This window comes from Macaca mulatta, chromosome 20, assembly GCF_049350105.2.
Source record: "Macaca mulatta isolate MMU2019108-1 chromosome 20, T2T-MMU8v2.0, whole genome shotgun sequence".
Classification (NCBI taxonomy): Eukaryota; Metazoa; Chordata; class Mammalia; order Primates; family Cercopithecidae; genus Macaca; species Macaca mulatta.
The window spans coordinates 2,258,928-2,276,940 of record NC_133425.1 but is presented as its reverse complement, the minus strand read 5'-3'; the positions used below and the strand labels follow the sequence as shown (position 1 = coordinate 2,276,940).

Genomic DNA, 18,013 nt, shown 5'->3' with positions numbered 1-18,013 from the left:
TGTTCCCAGAGGGTCAGCGTAGTGGGCTCCTGGGGTCTGGGAAGAGGAGGCTATGCACAGCAGGTTTGGTTTGCGGGAGGGTGTGCACCTGACAGGGACAAGGCTGTGACCGAAGGCACAGACATGAGCTGGGTGTGGCTGGGACAAGACCAGGGAGCTCAGCAGGGCTGTGAGGCTGGGTCCTGGGATGGACAGGAACTGGGGTCCTGGGGGCTTCAGGCTGGAGGAGGCGGGGAGCAGGGTGGCCCGAGGCTTGCCGGCCGGGCCAAATGGGCTGGGGATCAAGAGCATCTTCACTCAGGAGTGAGGGCTGTGGCGCCTCTGTCAGCCCCGCGTAGCTGCCGGCCCTGTGGGGAGAGCGCCTGGCATCAAATCAATTGGAGGAATTGATCTTGGCAGGGATTTCCGAGCCATCTGCTCAGTCCCCAAAGCCTTCTGAGCCGATGAACGTGGCACCCAAATCCCTGGAGAGGCAGGTCGGGGGGAGTGCTGCGGTGTGAATGGGCCTCAGTTTCCCCCAGTGCACCCTGGCTGCACCCCTCTTTGGTGACTCAGGAGGCAGAGCTTTGTGGACCCCCTGCAGAAGGCCACCCTGCCCCGCCCAGAGCTGTCGAGAAGCCGTGAGGGGCAGCTCCAGCCTAAGACCCCAGGCAGCTTCCATCACTTTCACCCTCTTCACTAATTCCGCGCCTCCCGCTTCCTGCTGGGCATTTGGCTGCTCCCAGCCCGGCCTTGTCTGGCTCAGCAGGGCTGGGGCCGGGGGCTGGGCCCTGTGTTGGGCCTCGGGGGACCCCAGGCTCCACTCGCTCTGGTCTGTGCTGGCTGCGTCCGGCTCCAGGGAAAATATTTGCTCGGGAAAGGATCAAACATGTATCCTCGTGTTTATTCAGGGGAGCAGTTGTCAAACACGCGTGTCCTCATCACTCAGATGTTTCCCAGGCCTGGCCTCCACCTGGGCCTTTCTCCAGCCAGGATCTGTGCCCACTCAGCCGCACCCTGCACCCTCCGGGAGGACGAGGTCCCGCTCTGAGCAGACGGCAGGAGCGCGGGTCGGGGCCAGTGCTGGGCAGGGCAGTGGGGTCCCTGGGGCCGAGTGATGCCGCACCCTGGTCCTTTTCCTTCCAGCCTCAGAGTGAGGCCAAGGTGCCCCAGAGACCCCAGCAAGTCTCTCCGGGCCCACATTCTGGGCCTGGGGCGCCAGGAGGAGCTGGCGTTTGGGGTGGGGGAGGTGGGACAATTCTAGGTGGGGGGTAGCGGGATTCCCAGGGCCTGCCATTTGCGTCACCCACGCGTCCGCCATCTCTCAGCAGTGCTGTCTGCTGTGGCCTGGGGAGCAGCTCCCCACTGCGCCTGGATGACTGGCATCTGTTTCTGTCCCCGTTCCCTCTCCCGGGCCGGAGTCCCTGTCCCAAAGCAGAAGAGACAGCTGCAAGTTCCCCGTCCTCACCACCCTCCCTCAAGAGCCCCCCGAGACTCTGAGGTCCTCCTCCAGCAGGAGCCCCTCTCCCTAGTGCCCCCAGACACAACCTGCACTGGACCCCTCCAGACAGAGCCAATCCCAGCACAGCACAACCACCTGCACCCCCCGAAGCCTGGAGGGCCGGAGCCTCCACCCCAGCCTCAGCCCCCGGCTCTCCTCTGCACCGGCTGCCTCCCCACCTCGCCCCTGGCTGGGCCAACTCCCAAGCCCCCCCGCTCCCCTCTCTGAGACAGCAACTGCCACCCGCAGAGTCCTGTGGGGGGTGTTGGGCAGCAGGGTGGGGCCCCCAGGACGGGCGTGACCCTGGCTGACCGGTGGCTGCCCAGCCACACTCCCCTTACATCCGTGTCCCCAGAGTCCACACAGTGCAGGGCAAGCGAGGGGCTGGGGCCGCAGCCAGGGACTCCAGGGGACCTGCGTCAAGCACTTTCGGGTGCCTTTAAATTTAGCAGAGCAGCCCCGGACGTGGACCAGGTGGCTCGGAGCTGACTCGAGGGCACAGTAGCTGGTGGGCCGGGCAGGTCAGTCCCTGCAGTCAGGAAGACCCTCTCGCCTGGCCGGCCTTCTGGAAAAGTCGCTCCCCAGAGGGAAAGCCGGCATGGGCTGGGGCCGGACGGAGGGTGAGGCAGCCCTGAGCACTTTCAAGGCACGGCCAAGCCCCCCACCTCCCGGGAGCCCCGCCATGTGGCAGACGGCTGGAGGGGGTGGGGGTACTGTGGGGCGCCTTCTGCCCTGTGTCCACCCCAGCCTGGCCTCAGCCAGCTCTGTCCTCACACCACCGCTGGGCAGCATCCTGACTGGCAGGTCACGGGTGGGGGTCACTGCAGTGCACCTGGGGGTGACGCGGGGCCGCCCACCCCCCACCGGGGCCCTCACAGCTTGCTGGTCTGCATAAGCCCATTGGCTTTGGCGCCGTGCGTGGGCGACATGGCCTCCTGCTGCTGCCGGCTCCTATCTGGCCGCGGCTCCATGGCGTCAGCGTCCTTGGCGCCGGAGCCCTTGCGGAGGCACAGAACCTTCTGGAAGCTCTGGCGGAAGTTGTCAGAGAGGAAGCCGTAGAGGATGGGGTTGGCGCAGCTGTTGGCGTAGGAGAGGATGACCACGAAGAAGTAGAGGCCGGCGGAGGCGGGCTCCTGGGGCAGCGCCACGGCCAGGTTGACGATGTTGACGGTGAAGAAGGGCAGCCAGCATCCCGCGAACACCAGCACCACCACCAACACCATGCGCGTCACCTTCCGCTCCGAGCGCCGCCTCACGCAGCCCACGCGCACGGCCGCCGCCCTCACCTTCACCACGATGAGCAGGTAGCACAGGCAGATGACCAGCAGCGGCCCGAAGAAGCCCAGCACGGCCGTGTAGATGATGAAGACGGCACCCCACAGCCCCACAGGCTCCGGCCAGCTGGCGTTGCAAGTGCCGCCCTCCTGCACGTCTGCGAACACCAGGAGCGGCAGCGACATGCACAGAGACAGGGCCCAGGCCGCGGCGCTCGCCAGCTTGGCCACACGTGGGCGGCGCCAGCGGGCGGAGCTCAGCGGATGCACCACGGCCAGGTAGCGGTCCACACTCATGACCGTCAGGCAGAAGACACTGGTGAACTGGTTGACGCCGTCCAGCGTCATGACCAGGCGGCACAGGATGGGGCCGAAGGGCCAGAAGGACGCGGCGTTCTGCGTGGCCAGGAAGGGCAGCCCCAGCATGTAGAGGACGTCGGCCACTGCCAGGTTGAGGATGTAGATGTTGGTGACCGTCTTCATCTTGGCGAAGCGCAGCACCACGTAGATGACCAGCGTGTTCCCGCCCAGCCCAGCCGCGCACACCAGCAGGTACAGCACGGGCACCAGCACTGCCCGGGCCCCCGCCGAGGGCGCCGGCCCCACCAGCGTCCTGTTGTCACCACCTCCGGAGGCAGCCCCCGGGGAGGAGGCGTTCCAGCTGGGCGTGGAAGCTGGGAACAGGGGTTCCATGGCGGCAGCCCGGGGGCACGTCGGGCTCTGCAAGAGAAGAAGGGAGGACGCCGGGGTGGTGAGTCCCTGAACCGGCACATGCAGGCATTCCTTCCTCGGGGCCCCAGCCCGGCCCCAGCCCCGCCTGCCGGGAGGCGCGGGATCACCGGGTAAACACGATTAGTCATGTTCAGCTCGGCCAGGAATCACATTAAGTAAATTGTTTGGAAAACAAGCCAGGAGAGGAAGGAGCAGTGGGCAGGTGGCCCCGGGAACCCAGACGGACAGCTGCTGTCGATACGGCGACGGCTGCCCTGTGGCCGCCCCTGCACCCAGATGGCGCCTGGCCTGGCTGCAGCGTCCTGGAGTCTGAGGCCAGCACCTGCGTCTCCCTGAAGCCCCTCGGAGCCTGCCCTGTGGTGCTGCTGCCCTCGTCTCCCAGGTAAGGGGCCGAGGCCCAGCGGGCGGCACCTCCCGGACACACAGGGAGAGGCGGCAGTGGAGAAGGACGGGGCTGGTGAATGGCCCCCTGCCCGCCTGGGATGAATGGCGCCTGGCTAGGTCGACCCAAGAAGTGGCTGGATGGGGTGCTGCCACCACAGGCTTGAGGGGCTTTCACCGCGGTAGACCCTGCCCATCGGCCGCCGGGCCTCTCGCCAGGCCAGCGCAGGGACCGTCACCCCCACAGCAATGACAGACATCTCTAAACCCAGGCGGGGGCACAGCACAGGGCCAGGCAGACACCGCCCCTCCCCACGGGGCGGCTGCAGAGAGGCAAACACACAAACCACACAGAGCAGCCACACGGAGCCCCAGGAGTCGCACAGGGCAAAGGAGGGGGGACTGGGGATGGGGGCTGCGGGGAGAAGCCGCGGTGGGGGGCGTGGGTGGGTTAGAGGCACAGCGTCTGGGGGCTCCAGCTGCCTGACACTGCCCAGTCCCATTGGAGCTTTGAGCCCCCTCCCGGGCCCTGGAAGCCCCCGACGTGGCCCAGAGAGAGAACAGGGGAGACTGGGGCAGGGGAGGGAGGGAGGGAAGGCTTCAGCCGGGGAGAAGGGTGGACTGGGAATGGCGATGTCTGTGGGTTCAAGGCCATGGGCACGTGTGTACCTCGTACATTGTTTTTGTATTTTTCTGCATGTGTGAAATAATCCATAAAAATGATACTCTGGCTGGGTGCGGTGGCTCAGACCTGTCACCCCAGCGCTGTGGGAGGCCGAGGCGGGTGGATCACCTGAGGTCAGGAGTTCGAGACCAGCCTGGGCAACATGGTGAGACCCCATCTCTACAAAAAATACAAAAATTAGCCAAGTGTGGTGGCACACGCCTGTAGTCCCAGTCACTGGGGAGGCTGAGTTGGGAGGATCATTTGAGCCCAGGAGGTCAAGGCTGCAGTGAGCTGTGACTGCATCACTGCAGCCAGTCTGGGGAACAGAACAAAACCCTGTCTCAAAAATAAGATCAATGCCTCCCCTGACAAGTGAGGTGGAGGAAGGCCGGACATTCAGGTTGACCCTGGAGCTGTGTGGCTCTGGGGGTGGCCAGTAGAGAAGCAAAGTGCCCCCCAGGATCCAGACCAGGGACAGGCCCATCCCTGGGGGACCCTGGCCTGAGCAGGGGTGGAGCCGGCCGTGGTGACTCCAGCATGTGCCGTCTGGAACCCCGGGGCCTGCTCAGCTGACCGGCCGTGACCCCCGAGGCACCTCAGAGCACAAGACAACCCCAGCAGCTGCCAAGAAAGTCCACAGTCCTGGTTGGGGGCTGCAGGGCTGGGCCAAGGCCACTGAAATCTGGTAGACAAGGAAAGGAGAGCTGGGGACAGGGGAGCCCAGAACACAAGGCTGACAGCCACAGAGAGAAAACCCTCCGTCCCCAACAAACCTAGAAACCAACGTCCCCAAGCTCACGTGGCATAAACACACTAAGAAATACGACTCAGAAAACCAGCAGGGCCAGCGGACCGTGGATTCATCTCAGGGGAGATAAAAATAAGAAGCTAACAGGTACACTTAGGCTATGTTTAAACCCGTGCAGGATCCACAGAGAAGGCAAGGATAAAATGTTAGGAAATACATTTAGCTTCTGTCTAAGAAGAAGTAAAATGAACAGGCATCTATTTTTAAAAATTACAAATCTTGGATGTAAAAAATACAATCATTTAGGTGGAAAAAAAAAACACTACAAAAGTGGTCAGAACCAACTCCCGTGTGGACACGGCTGAGGAGAGAATTGGTGAATGGGAAGACGGTTGAAAGGTTCGCTGAAGCAGGGTCCCGGCAGAGGGAGAGCCTGGCTGGGCTCCCCCAGACTGGCGACAGGGTCTCATCTCTGAGCGCACCTGTCCCACGTAGCATAAAGGAATGAAAGAGCGTCCCTGACAAGCTGCGGCATCTGGGCAGGAGCAGCCCTGAGAGACGCCAGCCAGACAGACAGGATGGATTCCCACAGGCAGCAGAATCCTTAGCAGGAAGGGAGCACAGGGGCCTCCATGCAGACCCCAGGGGGTGGGAGAAGAGGGGTGGTGGGGAGGGAGAGAGAAAGACAGGGTGTTGGAGGGAGGGAGGGAGAGAGAGAGGAAGGGGGAGGGGGAGGGGGAAGGGAGGGAGAGACAGGGAAGGGGAGGGAGGAGGGGGAAAGGAGAAGGAAAGAGGGAGGGAGAGGGGAGGGGAGGGGGAGGGAGAGGGGAGGGGGAGGGAGAGGGAGGGAGAGGGGAGGGCAAGGGGGAGGGAGGGGGAGGGGGAGGGAGAGGGAGAGGGGAGGGGGAGGGAGAGGGAGGGAGGGGGAGGGGGAAGGAGAGGGAGGGAGGGGGAGGGGGAGGGGAGGGGGAGGGAGGGGGGATGGGAGGGGGGGAGAGGGAGAGGGAGAGGGAGGGGAGAGGGAGAGGGAGAGGGAGAGGGAGACAGGGCACTGCCACCCTAGAACCCCAACCCAGTGGAGCACTGCCCAGCCAGGAGGGAAAAGTCATTTTCCGTTTTGCTGGAGCTGCTGCTGCAGATGCTCCTGGGCTGGGGTTGGGATGGAGCCTCCAGCTGCGTCTGCTCCTGACCCGGATCAAGGCCTCTCCTGGGAGACTCAGACAGGGGCCTCCTGGCAAGCGAGCTCCCATGGGCAGCAGTGGGCCTGTGGCTCTCCGCTCTCCAGGGACCAGCACAGAACACCAACACGCCATGTTTACAGCTTCCTCTGGCTGCCTGTGGAGCATGCATTCCAGAAGGACAGTGGTCTGGAGACAGCCCGCAGGCTGCGTAGGAGTCCAGACGGACGGGACAGCAACCCAGCTGCAGGGGCCTCTGAGCTGCGGCCCTCCCGGGGGAGGCACTTCCGGCCCATTCCTCCATACCAAGGAGGTCAGGTGGAGCCGACAGAGGAGCCGCCGACGCTGGGGCAGGGAGAGGGCGGCTGCCGGGCTCTGGTCCATCTCCTACACAGGCCCTGGGTCCCCAGCACATGTGGTTCCCAAATGCCTGTTTGATTTTTTGTTTTTGAGATGGGGTCTGGCTCTGTTGCCCGAGCTGGAGTGCAGTGGTGCGATCACAGCTCACTGCAGCCTCGACCTCCTGTGCTCAAGCGATCCTCCTGCCTCAGCCTCCCAAGCAGCTAAAATCAAACCCCTGTCTTTGTAGCTTCATAGCTTCAGAGGAGGCACTCAGGGCTCCTCCAAGGCCACTCCCATGACCAGAGCCCAGCGAGGGGCTCCACAGGCTGCCAGGTCCCCCGCTCTGCGGCCCCCAGTGCTCCAACTCCAGAGTTAGACTTCAGAGCAGCAAAGAACAAAAATAGACCATTATTGCTGTACCTGACTCTTGGAACATAATTCTGCAAGAGCCATTATTTGGAAGCAGTAATCTTCTGAATCATAAAATTATGCACTCACCGGGAAACTGTCCTGGTTGCCCTGTCCCTTGTGGGCGGGGGGATTCACTGGTGGGGGGCAGTGTTGGGAGCTTTCTGATCCCCAGCCCTTGGCCGGGAAGGGATCTGCTCACCCAGCATGCAGCCTGACATGGCACTGGGAGAGACTCCAGCCCCCGCCCACCCTCCACATGGGCTGCGTAGTCTGGGGTAAGTCACGGGCTTCTCCGAGCCCAGCTTCTAGGCAGCTCCTGCAAACCGTAGGGTCGCTGAGCAGATGCAACTGAGTGAGCTTCTGTGTGCAGGGTGCTGCGTGTAGTGTCAGGCATACACTGGGCGCTCAATGATTGCTCCCACAAGCTGCCCTAAGCAGCCCAGCATCTCCCCAGCATCCAGTAGGCCGCTGGCTCCTCGGAGAAGGGGGCAGAGTCTTCACAGACGCCTGCGACCAGAGATGGGGCCTCAGCGCCAAGTCCTCCATGACTAGGCGGAAGTCTAGCCTGTGCCAGCCAACCCCTTGCAGGCTAGCCCAGCGCGAGGTTGGGGAGCTGGGTCCTTCACGGGGGGCAGCGACGCAGCTGCAGCTTGGAGGGGCTGCGGAACCTGCCGCTCAGGGAGGCAGTGGCTCGCACGGCTGGGGCCCACGTCCCACCCTGGAGAGGCTGCAGACCTCCCCCCCCCGGGCTCCTCCAATGTGTGCTGGGTGGGAGCAAACGTGGGGGGACACCTTAGCTAAGACTACAGGCTCCAGCCCCTCCAAAGTCCCCCGAGCCAAGCCTGTGCTCCCAGAACGAGCATTCTGACCTGTTTCCTCTGTCGTAAGCGTAGGCTGGTGGCAGGCCCCTTCCCCCTTGGGGTCCAGCTCTGTGAGTGCAGCCAATGGCACCTCCGCCTGTGCCCCACATACACGCCATCTGCCCCTGTGGCAGCCTGTGGCCAGGGGCACATACCCTCCCCAGGATGGGGAAACTGAGGCAGGTGTGGGCCAGCCTGGAGCAGCAGCAGCAGGGATCCTGCGAGTGCTTCTCAGGCCACCCTCCACACCAGGCACCTCCTCGGAGCGCCGCTGGGTCTCGCCCTGGAAATCGACGCTGGGCCCCTGTCCTTGGTGCCTTCGACCAGTTTCTGCCCAGGAGGCTCTGGCAGTCCCCACCCACATCGCCCAGAATCGCTCCCTTCAGAAACAGCGCAGCCTCGATGGAACCATCCCCAGCTTCTGTCAGCATGCACTCCAGTCTCACCCTCGAGAGGGCCCCAGGCAGGCTGGCAGGCCGGGGACAGTGGGTCGGGCACGTGGGCGAGTCTGGGGTGCGGGTAGAGGGCCAAGGGCACACACCCCAGGGGCATGTTCTCTTTTCTGGGGAGGGTGAAGACACCGGGAGGATTCCAGGCACACACGGTGCCTTGGACAGGAGGGGGCTGTGTTCGCAGTGGGCGGAGTGGCACCGCAGCCTCCCTAGTCCTGGGTCTCAGGGAACCCATCCGTGGGTGCCAGGTCACAGGGCTCCTGGGCGCTGGCCTCTGCCTGCTGCCCTCCAGGAGCTCACCGACCCAGCTGGGTGTAGGCACTAGTTGCCTCCCCCGTACGCAAATTGTGGATCCTCCCCTCGCTGGGTGCCATGGGCACCCTGGGACTTTCCTTCCGTGGCCCAGTGGCTCCTTGTGGCTTGAGTGCCACTCCCAGCCTCCACCCCAGGCTCCGAGCCCTCCCCAGCCCTACCCACCCTCCTCCAGCTCTAGGGGCCAGCCCCGCTGTGGCCCCCGTCGTGGCGAGGTGAGGCCGGGAGCGGCACGGTGGGCAGAGTGGGGCCATCTGGGTCCCCTGTGGCTTCTGGGCTGACCCTGGCAGACCGGCCGCCTGCAGATGGTGAGTTGTGGCGGGCGGGGCAGGAGATGGGAGGGATGCAGCTGCTGGGAGTGGATGGAGCGGGAGGGGAGAGACCCCCGGCGGGCGGCAGCAGGAGAGCCCCGCGGTGTGCGGAGGGCGCTCGGGGGACAGTGCACGCAGCAGGCTGGGGGCGCACGGCAGGACCCCGGGCTGGGGCTGCGCACACAGGGTGAGACCCCCAGCGGGGACAACAGCAGAGGGCGGGGGGCGCCCGCGCGGGAACGGGACGGGGGCGGGCGGCACTCACCTGGGCGGCGGCGCCCTCTGGCCAGGGGAGCCCCGATGTCCGCGCGGCGCTGGCTCCGGGCTCTCGGGCACCGGCTGGGAGGGGGCGGGGCGGGGCAGGGGCGGGGGCGGGGGCGGGGGCGGGGCCAGTGTCGGGTGGGGGCGGGGCGGGGCCGCTTCACCTGCCCCACTCCCGGCTCCCACATCTGGCCTCCCAGAACCCTCGCGGACTGGCCCACAGCCCTGCTCCCACTGGCAGTGACCCCATGGTCGTCTGCGCCCCCACCCTATTTTCTTGCTGTCTGCTCTGAGGTAGACCCCAGCTTGGGGTGGGGGTCCTGCCGCCAGCAGGCGGCCAGGGGGTCCCTCCTGGAGAGTCTCAAGAGGGTGGAGGGTCCTTGCTAAGGGGAGAGGGTCAGGGGCTCTGCAGGCGTCTCTGAGGCGTGGGCTGGGATTGCGGAGAGAAGTGGGTGGGTGGAGGCTGGCGGGGCGGCAGGCAGCCCCAGCGAGAGGGGGTCCGTGGTGGTGGGATTTCCAGGACAGTCCATATGGGTTTTAACCATGGCTTATTTGTGGATCCTACACGTATTTAAATACAGTCTAAAGGTACCCGCTAAGTTGTTACTTTTATTTCCACTGAAATGAATCCATGGGTACACCTTAGTCCCTCACCTAAGGTGGGGTTCTCAAGCAGGCGGCGGAGTCACCTGGGTCCTCAAAGAAGATTCCCGGGCCTCGAGCTGGGCCCCCCACTCCCCAGGCAGTCAGGGCCTGGGAATCTGCATTCGTGACAAGCTCCCGGGATGCTGATCCCCCAGTCCGTGGAGCCTCCCGTGAGCGCCGCTGATGGTAACAAGCAGGATTGAGCGCCTCGTTCCGCTGAGCACGGAGGCTGCGGATCACCGGACATTTTCCCTCCAGGAGGTCCCCCAGCCCCCTCCCCTGCCCCGCCCTGACTCAGGGAGCCCCGCCACTGACTGAAGTGAGGGGCCCCCAGGTGACAACAGAACTCTGAAGGCCCCGGGCCCCTCTCTGAGGGAGGTGGGAACAGCCACCTGCCCTCTGTTCAGAGGTGGGTCAGCTCCCACTGGCCAGGCTCATGTTGAAGAGGCACCAGCAGCTCCCACGGAAGGCCGGGTACCGGGACCACGTTCGCACCTTTAAGCTTTTCACTGTTTCTACTTGTTCTACAAGGAGGATGTATTGCCTTTATCATCAAGCAAGAGTGCTTAGAGGACCACGGCACCCAGCCCCAAGGTCCCCTCCCCTCCTGCCCAGCCTGCGGCCATGGCCAGACCCTCAGGGGAGGCTGCAGGCTGGGCCCAGGGCCCCTGCCAGAATCCTCCCCATAAGCCTTTCCATCCTCTCTAGAGGTACCTGGGGTCCATCCCCCAACCCCTGCCAGCAGTAGCTTTCCGAGGCAGATCCTCTGAGAACCTCTTTGTGGCCCCAACTCCTCCCCCATCTCATCTGCTGCCCCTCCCCTCAGCCTCCTCCCGCCATCCTGCCATCCTCGAAGTTCTTGCCTCAGCTCCTGGCTGTGTTCCTCCAGCTCCCACCACCTTGTACCTGAGCCCCCATTCGTCATGTTCTGGGGCTCCCTGAGAAGCCTCTGGGGTCCCACTGTTCTGGAATCGCTGGGCGGCCCAGGGGTGCAGGGTCCCGTGTGAGAGTCAGGGCCCAGCGCCCAGTGGGAGCTCAGCCCTGCGGGTGCTGTATTTACTCACATCCCCAACATCAAGCCGGGACACCCTCCACCCCCAAGCTCCTGGGCCCTCCTGGGGGCCTGATGGCCAGAGAGGGGACCTGTCGGCCCCGTGCTGCCCCTCCTGCCATCAGTCACCCTGAGTTCTGGGCAGGAGTCCCCTGGCCTCAATCCCACCCACCCCAGGAGGATCAAATGAGGTGACGCCCGCCTGGGACGCTGCAGAGGTCCAGCCCAGCACCGTGAGGATTAGTGACCGCTGGGAGCCATGGCAACCGGATGGTGGCTGGATGGACTCCGCAGGGATGGTCCACACACCCCTCTCCAGGGACCCCATCCTAGCTGTGACCTGTCCCACTGCCCATGACACCCCCTTTCCTGAAGCTGAGGCCAGCAGCTCCCGGACACAAGGCCGTGCCCCTCCCACACCAGGCAGAGGCGTGGTCACTGTGCTTAGGCTCCCCTGTAATTATTCAAAAGCGACAGAGGCTGACTCCAGCTCACCTGGAACACCCCAGAGGCCTCTCATCTTTGTCCCCGGACTGGGCCAGGCCCTGGGGATGGTGGCCAGGAGGAGTGTGGGGCGCTCTGTCCTGCAGCCAACAGGGCCCTCCCTCCACTCCTCCAAAGGGCTCCCCTGCCCCCGTGACCCTCTGAGCACCAGGCCTTTGCCCTGGCTGCCCCCCTGCCCGGTGCATCCACCTCCTTTCTGCAGGTAACTCCTCCGGCAGCTCAAGCCACCCTCCCTCCGGGAAGCCCCGGCGGCCCCACACTTGTTCCACTGCCTGCTGCCCCCAACCGCCTATGGATGCTCACAGGAGGCCACGGGGCCTGGCGGGTCTCAACATCATCCCCGGGTCTGATCACAGCAGGATTCCAATAAACACGGGTCCACGTGCACCTCCCGGTCCTGGCTGCTGCAGCACAGCCCACCGGATGGGAGGTCAGAGGTCAGCCCCCACGGGGGCAGCACAGCAGGTCACCAGCCTCCCGACAGGAGAAGAAAGACGCAGGTGCAGATGCTGCAGGCATGTGTCGCCGGGACCGGGCTGTGACGGTGTCCTGGTGTCTGACCTCCTCAGGGAACCACCGCACAGCGTCCCCAAGAGCACAGGGTGCCCCAAAGTCCTGCGGATTCCAGCCTGGGGACCCGGCAGCAGGGGCTTCCCACTAAGGCGTCTGGAGTGAGGTGCAGGCTGCAGCTGCCAAGGGCAGAGCGTGGCCCGGAGTCCAGCGAGAAGCAGGGAGACCCTCGAAGGGTTTCAAGGATGGGGCCTTCTGCAGGGGCCTGAGCCCCGCCCCTGGGGCCCTGGGGGTGGCTGACCCTCCTGGCCGTGGTCTCAGGCCTCAGTGGGCACTCTGTTAAAATGGCGTACTCATTAAAATGCAGCTTCCCAGGCTACCCCAGCCTTCAGGATGGGAGGCGGGGGCAGTGCTGAGGCCCTCACCTTGCACTGGCTTAAGAGACGTCACTGTGCTGGGCGCTGGTCCAGATGCCAGGGACAGAGCAGGTACCAAAGACCTGCCCCCTCCCAGCCCCAGGTAGTGGCCACAGCCAGGCCTGCACTGGGGGGAAGGTGAGGGTGAGGAATTTGAGTGAATATGCCCTGGAAACTTGGCGTCTGGAGCTGGTGAGAGACCCCCACACGAGATCCCCACACTCCTGGGGGATCATGGGGCCCCCCCGGTCCCACCTGGGCTAGGGCAGTGGGTTATACCACCCAAGAGAGGCCTCAGGCCTGCGCCAGCACTCTGATAGGCCCAGCTGGGGGGTGGGTCCTGCTCTCCTGGGCATCATTTGAAAATGGGGAAACTGAGGCTCAGAGAGGGTAAGAGTCTTGACTTAGAGCTGAGTTTCTGGATGCTCGGGCCGGGTCCCACCCAGGACACCCTGCTGTCCGGTCGGGGAGGGCTCTGCAGGTGTGACATCCTGCTGTCCAGTCAGGGGAGGGGCTCTGCAGGTGTGACACCCTGCTGTCCGGTCAGGGGAGGGGCTCTGCAGGTGTGACACCCTGCTGTCCGGTCAGGGGAGGGGCTCTGCAGGTGTGACACCCTGCTGTCCGGTCAGGGGAGGGCTCTGCAGGTGTGACACCCTGCTGTCCGGTCAGGGGAGGGCTCTGCAGGTGTGACACCCTGCTGTCCGGTCAGGGGAGGGGCTCTGCAGGTGTGACAGCCTGCTGTCCGGTCAGGGGAGGGCTCTGCAGGTGTGACACCCTGCTGTCCGGTCAGGGGAGGGCTCTGCAGGTGTGACACCCTACTGTCCGGTCAGGGGAGGGCTCTGCAGGCGTGAGGAGGGAGATCAGGGCAGACGCAGGTTCCTCCCGGTCCCTGCCACAGCCCAGCTGGAGCCCACCTCATCCCAGACAATGAGGCCCTGGAAGTCCCAGCCCAGCCTCAGCATTGGCAGCGTCCTGGTTCATCCTGGGAGGTGCTTCACGTGGTCACCAGGCAGCCCCACTCCTGGCAAAGGCTCCCATAAGGCGAAATTCATCCTCTTCCCGGGGTATGCCAGGCAGCTCTCGGGGCACTGCTGTCTGGGACTGTGGACTCAGCCTGGGCAGGGCAGGGGGAAGCAGCCGAGGCCGTTCACACAGATGGTACAGCCCCATTACCAGGACCCCGCCTGCATGCAGGACACCAGCCCTTCAGCTGGGGCCAAACCCAGCATCCGGTACAGCTGTGGGCGCTGACTCAGGCAGTGGGGTGTGAAGGCAGGACCGTAGTGGGGGAGGAGGAAGGGGGCGAGCTTCCAAAATTAACAGCCACATGACGCGGAGACTATTAACATCCCACCGTACAGACAGTGGCGGCGTCCACAGAGGGGCCAGGCGAGCCCATCGCTGCTGTAGGGCTGGGACTCGGGAATGGACATGCAAAGGGCAGCCCTCATAGCCATATGGACAGCAAAGAGGGTGTCACAGTACAGGTGCCGTGGGACAGGTCACAGCTAGGGTGGGGTCCCTGGAGAGGGGTCTGAGGACTGTCCCTGCGGAGTCCATCCAGCCACCATCCGGTTGCCATGGCTCCCAGCAGCCACTAAGCCTCACGGTGCTGGGCTTGACCTCTGCGGCATCCCAGGCGGGCGTTGCCTCACTGGATCCTTCTGGGTGGGTAGGACCGAGGCGAGGGGACTCCTGCCCAGAACTCAGGGTGGCTGATGGTGGGACGGGCGCTGTAGGCCCGACAGGCCCCCTCTCTGGCCATCAGTCCCGCAGGAGGTCACTGGGGGAGGGGTCACAGCCAGGATCCAGACCCCGTGTGATGCCAAAGGCCGTGGGCGTTCCTGCACAGGAGCAGCTGCTGACTCGTCCAGAGACGGAGGAAGCCAGGAGCCAAACCCCTGTCGGCTCCAGTGGGGACGGCACCAGTCTCATGAGGCCAGAGGAGACCCAGTGCCAGGATCCAGACATGGGGTCCTATCGGAGGCTACACACGGGGGAGAGGGTCCAGCGGCAGCAGTCGGGGCAGGAGAACTACAATCAGTGCAAAAACCACAATCACAACCACTGCAAAACCACAAACATCTCAAAAACCACAACCACTGCAAAACCCACAATCACAACTACCGCAAAAACCACAACCACCACAAAACCACAACCACTGCAAAAACCACAACCACTGCAAGAAGCACGCCTATCCTACAGCGTTTTCACTTAGCACCCTCGCCCACAACCTCCACCCACAGCCTCCATCCTCCCCCAACAACCTCCACCCACAGCCTCCATCCTCCCTCAACAACCTCCACCCACAGCCTCCATTGAACCCAAAACAAAGGGTCTCAATCCTCAGCATTGCCCGGGTTCCACAGGACAGCCAGGGTTCAGATGTTCCTCATAGAGAGGACTTGGGTCTCCGGTTGGCTCCTCCCAGATTCCCTCGCTGGGAACCCCAACCACCTTCAGGTGTGTCTGCCGCAGAGGCACCCCCAGGTGCACCTCAGTTACTGCCGTCAGGAGCGTTCACCAGGTGTGGTGGTCTCTCCTTGCACTGCTGGAAAATACCCGCGACCAGGCGCGGTGGCTGACGCCTGTGATCCCAGCACTGTGGGAAGCCGGGGTAGGGAGGATCATGAAGTCAGGAGTTCAAGACCAGCCTGGCCAACATGGTAAAACCCCATCTCTACTAAAAATATAAAAATTAGCAGGTGTGGTGGCGGATGCCTGTAATCCCAGCTACTTGGGAGGCTGAGGCAGGAGAATCGCTTCAACCCGGGAGGCAGAGGGTGCACTGAGCAGAGATCGCGCCACTGCACTCCAGCCTGGGCGACAGAGCGAGACGCTGTCCACTCCCACCCCCCACGAAAAAAAAAATACCCGAGACTGGGTAATTTATAGAGAAAAGAGTTTAATTGGCTCAGGCTTTGCGGGCTGTACGGAAAACATAGCTGCTTCTGTCTCTGGAGAGGCTCCAGGAAGCTTCCAAATCTGCTGGAAGGCAGAAGCCGGAGCAGGCGTCTCACATGGCAAGAGCAGGAACCAGAGACAGAGCAGTGCCGGACACATTTAAACGGCCACTCACCACCTCGAGGAGAGCACCAGGAGGGATGGGGCCAAGCCATTCACGAGAAATCCCCCCCTGATACCCAGTCACTCCCCACCAGGCCCCAGCACCACACTGCAGACTCCATTTCCACACGAGGTTTGGGTAGGGATGCAGAGCCACACGGAGCGGGTGTGGGGGGTGCTCAGGGACCACACGCCCCACGGTGGACGCTGCATCCAGGGGCCAGGGTGTCTGGGAAGAGGCTGGGAGCCAGCGTGGCTGTGGCCCCTCCATCCAGGCATCACAGACCAGGGCTGGCAGGTTTTGGGGCGTGTCCACCTCCACCACCCTGATTCCCAGGTCCTGTTCCAGGGAAACATGCAGAGGAAATGGCTGGAGAGCGAAGTCCAGACACGGGGGCCATGAGAGCCGGACACCACGCAGCTGCAGACCCCGACCCTGACCCAAATTGCATGTGGCTGAGGACCCCCAAGCCAGACGCCACGCGGCCGCGGACCCCAACCCAGACAGACCCCGACCCACCCGTGCTGCCGCCAGCCCCAGAAGTCAAACCACAGCGTCCCCCCAGCACCGTCCGGGCTCCCGCAGGTACAGCAGCTTCCTGAGGCGGCCCCACCTGCAACTCCGGACCAATCAGAGAAGGCCAAGTGGGCCCCCCAAGCCCAGCCGTGGGACCCCCGATCTAGAGGGCCCTTCCCCGCCCCGGGCCAGCAGCCACGCTCGGGCTCCGCATCAAGTCCGCCAAATGCAGGGGCGAGGGCCGACCCCGCTACAGGAGCCAAGCGCAGGAAACAGCCGGTGCAGCGTGCGCTCGGGCGGCCCATCTCCATCCGGACCCGCCGCTGCGGCCGCAGGTTCACGCCATTCCGCGGACACGTCTCCGGCGCCTCCAGCCCCTCAGAAACCCGGGGTTTCTATGGCAAAGGTCCTGGTGGGAATCGCACCACCTGCCGTTCCTGCCTCCGCGGTGGATTCGCTGCGTTAAACTGCCCCCCGCTCTTCATCCCCCAACCCCCGGCAGCCTCCGACCCTCCCTCCCCCGGCGGCGCAGCGCAGCCTTTTGCAGGCGCCAAGCTGGAATCCGACCGCGCAGCCTTCGCACCGGGGCGCGCTTCAGGCCCCCCACGCCTCTCCCAGGCTTCATCACCCAGTTCTCTCTGGCGCCGGAGGAAACCCCCAGCTGCTTCTCCACTCACCACTGAAGCGCGTCTCGGCTGCCCCCAGCCCCGTGCCCTCCTGAGAACACTGCAGGCCGCAACCCCACGGCCCACCCCCGACCTGCACTCACCGTGCGGGGCCTGTGGAGCCTCCACCCTTTGGAGGAAGGACGTGTCAAAGCTTGGAGGTGCGCGGCCTGTCTCACCTCCGCCCCAGGCCGGGCATGGCGCGCCGCAGGGTCTCAGCTGGGATCAGCCTGGCCCCAAAGGATTTATCGTTGAAAGCGCTGGTCCCAGAACCCAAGGGGAAGACGTGCTGGTTTTCTGACGAGCTGGGCCACCTCCTCTAGGAAGCCCTCCTCCTTGCAGCTCTGTGGCCGTCGTAGGCTTGCAAGAGTCAAAGGGCCCGGCCCATAGCGGCTCTTGGCACTGGGCCGGACAGTGTCCTGCCCCCAAAATTCATGTCCACCCAGAACCTCCGAATGCAACTTTCCTTGGAAATAGGGGCTTTGCAGATGTAATTAAGGATCTTGGGGTGAGGTTACCCTGGATTGAGGCTGGGTCCCAAGTCTGTCACTGGTGTTCCTCCGTGAAGAGCAGAGCAGAGCAGAGCAGAGGCACAGAGCAGGCCCTGTGAAGACAGAGGCAGGGCCTGGAGCGTCGGCCGCAGCAGGGGTGTGGAGCCCCCAGAGCTTGAAGGGGAGGGAAGGATCCTCCCAGGGCCTCCAGAGGGAGAGTGCTGGGCGCTGCCCACACCTTGTTTCTGGACTTGTGGCGTCCGGAACTGGGAGAGAATAAATTTCTGGTGGTGTAAGCCTGCGTTACGGCAGCCCCAGGACGCTAAAATAGTTCAGCCCGTGCAGGCTCCTCCCTCCCTTTCTCTCTGTTGTTGTATTTTTTAGACAGGATCTCTCTCACCTGTCGCTGGAATGCCGTGGCAGGATCATGGCTTGCTGCAGCCTCTAACGCCTGGGCTCACGCGATCCTCCCACCTCAGCCCCCCGAGTAGCTGGGACTACAGGTGCCATCAGACCTGGCTAATTTTAAAAAATATTTTTAGAGATGGAGGTCTCCCTGTGTGGCCCAGGCTGGCCTTGAACTCTTGGGCTCAAGTGATCCTCTCGCCTTGGCCTCCCAAAGTGTCAGGATGGCAGGCTTGAGCCATCGCGCCTGGCAGTTCCATCTCTGATGACTCCTGAAGCCCTTCATCTTGGCTAATCCAGACAGGCTTGCTGGGGGCCCCTCTCCCCTTGGAGA

At 63.9% G+C, this 18,013-nt stretch overlaps 1 protein-coding gene, 1 long non-coding RNA gene and 1 pseudogene across 4 annotated transcripts; 2 read left to right on the top strand and 1 right to left on the bottom strand.

The window, feature by feature from the left end:
- Positions 1–864: 864 nt before the first annotated feature.
- Positions 865–17,590, bottom strand: SSTR5 (somatostatin receptor 5). 2 transcript variants are annotated; one of them, XM_015125259.3, is made up of 2 exons: positions 16,888–17,590; positions 865–3,474 (listed from the first exon to the last, which is right to left on the bottom strand). In XM_015125259.3, the coding sequence occupies exon 2, from the start codon at positions 3,445–3,447 to the stop codon at positions 2,353–2,355; it is 1,095 nt and encodes a 364-aa protein (XP_014980745.3). In that variant the 5' UTR covers positions 3,448–3,474; positions 16,888–17,590; the 3' UTR covers positions 865–2,352. The 2 variants fall into 2 exon arrangements, with proteins under 2 accessions (XP_014980745.3, XP_077841381.1); XM_077985255.1 differs by lacking the exon at positions 16,888–17,590 and adding an exon at positions 9,414–9,480.
- Positions 3,728–6,730, top strand: LOC144337825 (uncharacterized). 2 transcript variants are annotated; one of them, XR_013411422.1, is made up of 3 exons: positions 3,728–3,868; positions 4,617–4,697; positions 6,604–6,730. It is a non-coding gene; the product is annotated as an uncharacterized LOC144337825 (long non-coding RNA). The 2 variants fall into 2 exon arrangements; XR_013411421.1 differs by lacking the exon at positions 6,604–6,730 and having other exon boundaries at positions 4,617–4,729.
- On the top strand, positions 16,048–17,084 carry LOC100428256 (uncharacterized; annotated as a pseudogene).
- Positions 17,591–18,013: the final 423 nt, after the last annotated feature.